General features: G+C 32.7%; 1 protein-coding gene across 2 annotated transcripts; it reads left to right on the top strand.

Moving 5' to 3' along the window:
- The first annotated feature begins 2,113 nt into the window (after window positions 1-2,113).
- Window positions 2,114-7,067, top strand: LOC105344292 (hypothetical protein). Of its 2 annotated transcripts, XM_011452047.4 has the most exons (5): window positions 2,115-2,313; window positions 5,451-5,646; window positions 5,936-6,060; window positions 6,603-6,792; window positions 6,869-7,067. In XM_011452047.4, exons 1-4 carry the CDS (start codon window positions 2,271-2,273, stop codon window positions 6,746-6,748), a joined length of 510 nt encoding a protein of 169 aa, XP_011450349.2. In that variant the 5' UTR covers window positions 2,115-2,270; the 3' UTR covers window positions 6,749-6,792; window positions 6,869-7,067. The 2 variants fall into 2 exon arrangements, with proteins under 2 accessions (XP_065944493.1, XP_011450349.2); XM_066088421.1 differs by having other exon boundaries at window positions 2,114-2,313; window positions 6,603-7,067.
- The last annotated feature ends 1,487 nt before the right edge of the window (window positions 7,068-8,554 follow it).

The raw sequence follows: 8,554 nt of genomic DNA, 5'->3' as shown, positions 1-8,554 counted from the left end.
TATAGAGTAAACAACCTTATAGAAAGTTGTGACCAGTTACTGCCGAAGAAACAAACTTCTTGTGCACCAGTTTTACAATAATGAACATTTTGAGTCGTTAGGAACGCCAAAAAACAAGACTGTTGTAGATTTTAATAAATAAACACCTTTAACCGGTTTATTTCAGCTACAATCATTACTAAGTTGTGTTTACAATGTTTTCACGTCGATCAATCTGATCGCCATTGCCGACTTCATCGTCTCTTCTTCGGCAATATCATTGTTTTTTATCCGTACTGGTGGCTCAAACATGTACGACTGTATAATAAGATTCTTTTAATTTAGTCAGCATGTAAAAAAACAACGTAAATGGTGAATAAATGTCAAAATTTAAAAAAGATAATGCTCATCCTACATATTTGTTTACAATCAGCTGTTCGAAGAAGGTCGCATGTGACGTCACTGTACCACGTGACACGCTATCTAATTAACGAGTTTTTAAACGATCGGGGCTATACTTTGAATTGATATTATGGCTAATTACCGCTTTTATACCGTTAACAAACTGTTAGGAGTAATTATTAGATACACAAGGAAGCCAAAAAATGTAAAATGTCCCATACTTTAGAAACATGCGATATGTCCTTTAAGCAACCAAATATTTGGGCGTCCTCTGAAGAAATCTCTTGGAATTTGATTTATTCCTTCAATGTGTGGGTTGCCCCAACTTGGGGCAATTGATATTCACAGGGGAACGTTTTTTTAATGTCAAATGACAAAGTTACAACCCTCTAAACTACAAAGGCTACTGTGGGAAATAAATGGGTTTTTCCCCAAAGATGGCGGCCAAGGGACATAACTATTGTAAAGTGTGGATTGGTCTATAGCGAAGAATTTCAAGCTGTGTAACTCGTTTATAACTCAACAAATGATACTCAAATTTCGGTTGCCTATCAAAAATTACTTTCTGAAACATTGTGAATATCAAAATCGGAAAAAAAATTGACCAAACTCGTGGCCATGCCCCTTTAAGGAATTTGTCTAATTTTGACCATGAGGAAACACCTTTGATACAGAAAGAGAAAGGACTTTTCATTAATTACTTTTATATGAACTAATGTAACTACTGCTTCATATATTATATGATGCCCTGTACTTATTCACATAAGTAAGACAATTTGATTATTCCTAATAGTAATGTTAATGATGTGCATTGAGTACATATGATCTTCAATATAAATGTAGCATTGTATTCAAAGAGGAATCACTCGTTTTCTTATATCAAACATTTTGTATTTCATCTCTCAAGAATCATTATTTAATTACAAAACTGTTTCAAATTCTTTTTTTCTATTCTTGTGTTTTTGTTAAAACAGTTTCGTAGGAATGTAGACTGCCAGACAGGACACGCATTGACCTTTAAATCTACATGTAATTCAATCATTGAACATTCTGAAAATTTAAGCTTCATATTTCTAGTGTAATTTAGAAAACAAATCAAAAATTAAATATAATATGGATTTCAAGCATTAAATCCTTATCGTAAATGAAAGAAATAAATCAGTAATATATTTGAGGTTAAAAGCTCTGAGAGTTGTCTGTCAAATGTCTGTGTTTGCCGTAACACAATCCCTTTTATCTAGTAAAGGATACACTATATTCAATCGAGGCAAACTAGGGCAAAACACACTGAAGGTGTTCTATTCTTCTGTTGACCGAACAATATCTCTGGACCACACCCCGACCCAGAGAATGAATGAGAACGTTTGCCAGTGTTTATCGAAGCGGACAAGAGACAGGCTATTAGTGAGAGAAGTCAGTCGTTCTTGCTATCACCCGAGGACGATGCATGCACTATTTTAAAAGGTGAAGCCAAGGAAAATAGTTGTTGTCTCGGGGGACAAAAACTTGCTATCTTATGAATAGTCAATAAATATTAGGTATTGTATGATACGGAAGAGAACTAATTTGTCGGCAATGCAAATGTTTATGATGAAACTAATTATTTTACATTTCACATTGCTTTAATGCTTGCATGAACACGACGTAACCGTTTCAAGGGTAATATTACGGAAGTGTTCAAATAGATTCGACAATTTTTATTTGTCTTGCGAGTATAAATCATTTTATGGAAATCAATTTATTTTTTATTTCTATTTCATATTTATAGATAAAATGCCGGGTGTACATCAGGTACATTGAAATCAAATACGACCTTCTCCCCCTCTCCATTCGGGTCAATAAAATCCGGTCCATTATTGACTTACATCTGATGTGATCGGTTATGCAGTATGGCGTGCCTAAAACTCTACCTAAGCTGTCTTGTGATTCTAGGTAAGATATCAAAATTTTGTTTTCTCATCAAATTATCATATTTTATTGTAAACGTTATCCTTGTGTGTTATCAAGAGGTTTTGGATTAAATAATATATATATTATGTCTGGAGTAATATGTTGCATTGTTTGCAGGTAACTAAGTGTTGAGTCATCATTTTAGTAAATCAATTTTTGGTCATAGGCAACAGAATTTATTAGATTGTATGTATCAAAAAGGTGAAAATAGTATTTGTTTCTCATTTTTTGTGGGGATTTTTCAAGAAAGTTTCTTTTTAGGGAAACTGTACTTGTATAGAGATACCTGAACCAATTGATCTATGATAGTATGTTACCCTGATGACGAATAATAATTTTAGCGATTAAATGTCTCTAGATGTGCATTATTTTTTTGCACTTTCATAGAATAATTCGGTTTTTTGCAGTATTGTTATTGACTATTTTTTGTAACTTATTTGTATTTTTGTCAAAATTTCTTAACTATATGCAAATACGTAGTAAGATATTTCTTTTTTATAGTTTCTTGATTGATAAAGATGTACATGCATAGTTTATTAAATGATAAATGGTTGCTTATTTTTTTTCGCTTTTATTCAACAGTTAACACTTTTTTAGAGATAGAAAGTAAAAGTACGATTTCGTGGAATCCTTGTGTACAGGTTTGAACTCGTTAATGTATGCGTCGATTTCAGAAAATGCATTAAAAACATTTAAACGCACAACGTCTCGCCCCAGCAAATTTACCTGCAATCGCACCTTATAGGGCCCTTTCGGTAGAGCTCGGAAAAAAACCCCTCGATTTTATTACAGAGGCGCCCATGACAACCTCCCCTTTTTATAATAGTTGATATATATAAATAAGACGCATTTACAATCTGTTGAACTATGGGCGAGACTTCATTAAAGTCAATGATATACTCTAAAATGTACCATATAAGTGACATATAAGACTGTCTAGCCAATGCTGAAATTGATGGAAAGGGACTCCATTTTGAATTCTATACGTAAAGGTCGCGTCATCAAGCAACACTGACGTGAGGATGTGAGGAGCACGTGACCTGAGGCATGATCAGCAGAGAAAGTGCTCGTCAGCGCTCGCCAAAATCCCCTATACCCACTACTCAAATTTTGGCGAGTGCTCGCTAGTGCTCTCTCTATGGTGAACACTCCTCTGGTGTACACATTGCTCCATTTTGTATATATACATTCAAGGTGTTTTTTCAAGCTCTGTCAAAAAGGTTCGAGAAGTTGCGAATGATTAACCTGTGCAGCTCTCAAAAGCCGGGTTCAAATTATAGCACGTCAACTTAATAGAATTAAGCATGTCCAGGTAATTATAAAATAGAATGTCATATTCCCATTTTTGCAACTTTTTGAGTTGAGACTGACTAAAAATCGAGTTAAAGCAAAGTGGTATTCTATATGCATGTATCTGCGTTCTTCATTTTCAATTTTACAAAATGAATCTCCCATGTTTTTATGAAAAAAATTATCAAAGGTTATATATTTTAGAAGCTGATCCAGCATTATGGAAAGGGGGGGGGGGGGGAATTAATGCATGTAAAACTCGGTATCTACCAAAAAAAATGTTTTCCGTGCGTTTAATTTATCAGGTCACTTAATATTTCAACATTGTAGTGCACCGTATTAAGCAATCTATGCCAGTATTTATTTACTCATTGTTGAACGTTTTGGTTTTTGTAAGTAAGCAGTTATTATAATAGAATTTTGTGTTTTTTAATTCATTCATTTGTTAGCAGGCCTATTTTGTGTTCAAATAAAGCAGAATTTATAAAAAAAAATTAGAAAAATAAAATACTCGCTGTGGCATTTTACTCAACATCTAAGTTTTTTGACGACGTATTATCAAATAACAATTGTAACATTAATACTTCCGTCGACTTGATATTTCCCAGTGAACTTTAAATAAAAGATACCACAGAATCTGCGACATCTGTTTTATATTTGGATATTTTACTGGAAATGGACATTGATGGTAACGTAACAACAAAACTTTATGATAAACGCGATGACTCCAATTTTTCTATAGTTCACTTTCCTTACTTACGTAGCAATACATGTATACAGCTGTATCTCGCTTCCACATACATTCAGTTAAAGCATATCGTTTACAACATACACCATACCATAGCACTGAAATCTCATACCATAGCATACAATCTCATTCGTCATATCATACCATAGCATAGCATACAACATAATTGTAACTCGGTTTTAAATGTTTTTTATTGGGAAGAATAAATGCTCGCATTGCAGATTAGAGGTTAAATGTGGCTTTTTATCATTTTATTTTCAAATATGTGGAACTCTTCTGTGTATGGAGGCGTTTTTTTTAATGTCATAGCATAGCAGAGCATACTATATCAATTAGCCTTTCGTGTCTACTTCTTATAGCACAGCATACAAACCTTACATCACTGCATTGAAATCTCATAAAAGATATACATGAATTGACTGTATCTTATCATCACATAAGCAAAATAACTGTTTCTGTAAAATTGCAAACAACTGGATGTAAAAACTATCTAGCATTTCTTTATTGTTGAGCCACTTATTGTTTTTTTGGTGTTTTTTTTTTTTTGGTTTTTTGTGGGGGGGGGGTGCGTTCATTTTAGAATTGAAAACTTTTTTGCCATGTCGTATTATGCTCATTTTGAATTTTTATTTTGAATATTTCTTCATCGTGAGAAATGGAACCTGAAGCTACATTTTGCAATGTTGCCGATTTCTTATTAAATTAACTTATAAAGGGAAACCGATTAAATTGAAATCATAACATTCATTCATGATTTTTTTCAATTAACTGCTGAAAAAAAAAGTATTATCAAAGATGTTTTATATTAAGTCATCTTCCCATGTTAAAAGTTTCTGATCCGCTACGCCCTACATTGCTAGAAGCGGGTCGGATCAGAACCCTTTGCACGGGACGTGGCACGATGTTCCTTAGTTTGATTGAAATCTGCGTATATGAAATCAAATTTATTTGTATAATTTACAATTCATGGAATAATACATGTACACGTGTCTGGAATATTTTGAATTCTTTATCTGTTAATATTTTATATAGTATGCATTTTTTAATCATTCATCATTTGCTTTTGTTTATGTGTTTGTAGGTGCCCCAATATTCGTTTTTTGTGGAGAGTGTTGTAGAGCCCATTATGACATTCTCTTTTCTTACAACGAAGAAAAGTGGTGTAGCAACTATTGCTGCTTTCAGCTTGGAAAATATGACTGTTGCGATAACTTTCTGTTACAAGCCCCATCGATTGAAAGAAAGGACTTCTGTGCAGCTTTTTTTACTAGCAATGTGTAAGTCTTGAAACTAGGAAACTGGTGGGATGATCTGCTATACCCGATATTCAGATCCATAGAGAGACACAATGTTTAAACGCATATAACTTTGGCTATGCAATTCTCCACAAATATATTAATAAAACTAATAGAGTAAATTAAACATATTGCTAAGTTAAAATAAGATGTAATATGTTTACTACATCTACTGTAAGTAACTTAAATATTTCAGTATTTTCAACTTTGTAAGATGTGAACAAAGATATACCAAATCAAAATTCATACATGTTTCAATGCTATTTCATAGTTGGGTGCCTGTGTTAATCAGCATAGGAGGACTGATCCTGTTCATTGGACTGTGTGTCTGTATCTGTAAGGCCTGTTGTGGCAGCAGTCGGTCAACAGGCGTTGTGATGCACGGAGCCAATCCAGGTGAGCGATACATAAACGAGGTCGTGTTTGCCCGTGTCAATATAAAAACGACAATTTTCATTGGTAGACTAAGTGTAATTTTTCGCAATGTATTAATATTTTACATTTAGTATAAAGCAAAAAGATATAAATTACCGCAGAAGGTTACTTCAAAGATTACTCTTATGAAAAATAAAGCATATTGAAATGTCCTTCCTGGTATTTTTTAATTTATGTCAAACAAGCAATAATAAATTAAAGAAACGCTTTGTAGGTATGCCGGGAAAGACACAAATCTGTTTACCTTTTCGGTGTTAAAAAAAATCATTTTCTTGCCTCACTATACATTTTTCATGTTTTTTTTGCCTTACTTTAAATGTAACACACATTTCATTTGTTACACAATAGAAGGTACATGTATAATTGCCTATACGATAATGAAATTGATACATATGTAAGCTTGCATGTTAAATTTATTTTGTATTTCTTTCACCATCAAGTAATTTATATTGATTTTTTTAAGAAAAATATCAGATCATCACAGGATTTTTTAATCTTGGTAGGTGTCGCAGTAGTAAATTCCAGCAACATGATGCAACAACCCGGGTATCCAAACCACATGATGCAACAACCAGGGTATCCCAGCAACTCTATGCAACAACAGCCCGGATATCCTATGCACCAGCCTCCGAGCTATCCAGCCCAGTAGTTGTTTCATTATACCATGTTTCAGAGTAGTCAACTATGAATGACGCTAGACAATGCAAACTTTGTATAAAATGCATTCATTCATAAAACTTTTATCAAACTAATAATTATTTCCCTCTAGGTTTTTCTAGTTAACTCGTATTGTCAGCTTCAGGAAAAACAAAGAAAGAAGATAGTGAAGCTGTTAAAAACTTATGCACAGTTAAAGATCAAATGTCATGTTGTTTTATGTTTTGTTTTAAAATCTCAGAATGAACCTTTTTTATCAAATTTATACTTTTTAAAAAATAAAATGGAGGATTAAATTAAAGAGAAATATTTTCGTTTTTAGTATTATTTTTTTTAATCTGGACATAGTTATTGAGTGTGGTTAAAATGCAGAGCAGTGAGAATTAGAGAGCGCCCATATGTAATACTCCAATTCATTCAAAGCCATAGTATGACGGCAATATTTTTTATTTTATTAATCTTTATTTTTTTTTAAACAAACGCAATAATTAGCCAAATAAAATTAATCCAACACAACAATCCAGCTGTTAAAGAAATTTTGATATTCAAGGTATAAACTAGAATAAGGCTTTACCATACCTTTTTAACTATGTGATATGTATTGTTAATATCTAATGACACAATTAAATATCATTTCTTTTAAAAAAAAACTTTTGTTCTAATTGATACATTTATATATAGTTTTTACTAAATAGTGAGGTAATGATATCACACACTTAAACAATGTTGAGCAATAAATCTAGGACTTGGATTTAGTACAGACACTCGTTGTTGTAAGAACATACTAACGATAAAAATCATAGTGATTTTTTTAACAGGGAGACTGCTCATGTTTTGTCATTGTAAGTTTTCGTTCCCAATAGTACTTGGAAACTTCTTAAATAACGGATGGAGGATTTCTTTCTCGCAAGCAAAACACAAACTTGTTAACTGACCCGACACGATTCTTGCCTTATGGGTTTCTAAAATTGCTTTTAGCAGATTCCTAAATTATTAGCAGATCTATATCTGTATTCTTATGAAGCATAATTTATTCAAAAACATTTACGTGAAAAAAATAAATCCTGGCCTTCAACTCAACATTTATGTATATCGACGACGTATTATCAATTAACAATTGTTATTTCCATACTAACGTCGACTCGATATATCCAGGTGAGCTTGAAATAAATGATACCACAGAGTTTGCGTCATCTGTTTCATGTTTGGATTATTTACTGTACATGGACATTGATGGTTACCTAACAACAAAACTTTCTGATATGTTTTTGTTTCTGTTGATTCAATACGTAAGCGCATGCTCTTCGTATGAACAGTTTCTAAGACGAAGCAAGCTACTGACAAACAAGTTGATAAAACAGAACAATCAACAGTCTCGCTTGAAATCATCTTTTTGAAAGTTCTATGGTCGATACAACGACCTTTTCAGCAATTAAAATCTTCCACCGGGTCGATTGCTGACTAACGTTTTTTAACTAATTGTTAATAAAACACCTAATTGTCTACAGACTTTTCCCCCCGATTTTTTTCCCGATTATGACAAAGAGCACACGGCGGGTGTGACAGGTCAGCAGAGGATGCTTACTCCTCCTAGGCACATGATCCTACCTCTATTTGTTTGGAGGTTTGTGTTGCTCTGCTTTGAATTTGAATTTCGTGTTTTGATTTTTGAGATGGTTCTTCACGGTTTGTTATTGTCATTTTTTCATATATATATATATATATATATATATATATATATATATATATATATATATATATATATATATATATATATATATATATATAATGTAGCTGT

The sequence above is a fragment of the Magallana gigas genome, chromosome 6 (assembly GCF_963853765.1).
Source record: "Magallana gigas chromosome 6, xbMagGiga1.1, whole genome shotgun sequence".
NCBI lineage: Eukaryota > Metazoa > Mollusca > Bivalvia > Ostreida > Ostreidae > Magallana > Magallana gigas.
Note: the sequence above shows the minus strand (reverse complement) of the source record. Positions and strands in the feature narration are given on the sequence as shown.

What these genes read in the sequence shown, in the direction of transcription:
- LOC105344292 (XM_066088421.1), top strand. Translation starts at nt 2,271, where the DNA reads ATGGCGTGCCTAAAACTCTACCTAAGCTGTCTTGTGATTCTAG. An exon ending in GCTTTTTTTACTAGCAATGT is followed by an intron (nt 5,647 to 5,935) that starts GTAAGTCTTGAA and finishes GCTATTTCATAG; the next exon opens with TTGGGTGCCTGTGTTAATCA. An exon ending in GATGCACGGAGCCAATCCAG is followed by an intron (nt 6,061 to 6,602) that starts GTGAGCGATACA and finishes TAATCTTGGTAG; the next exon opens with GTGTCGCAGTAGTAAATTCC.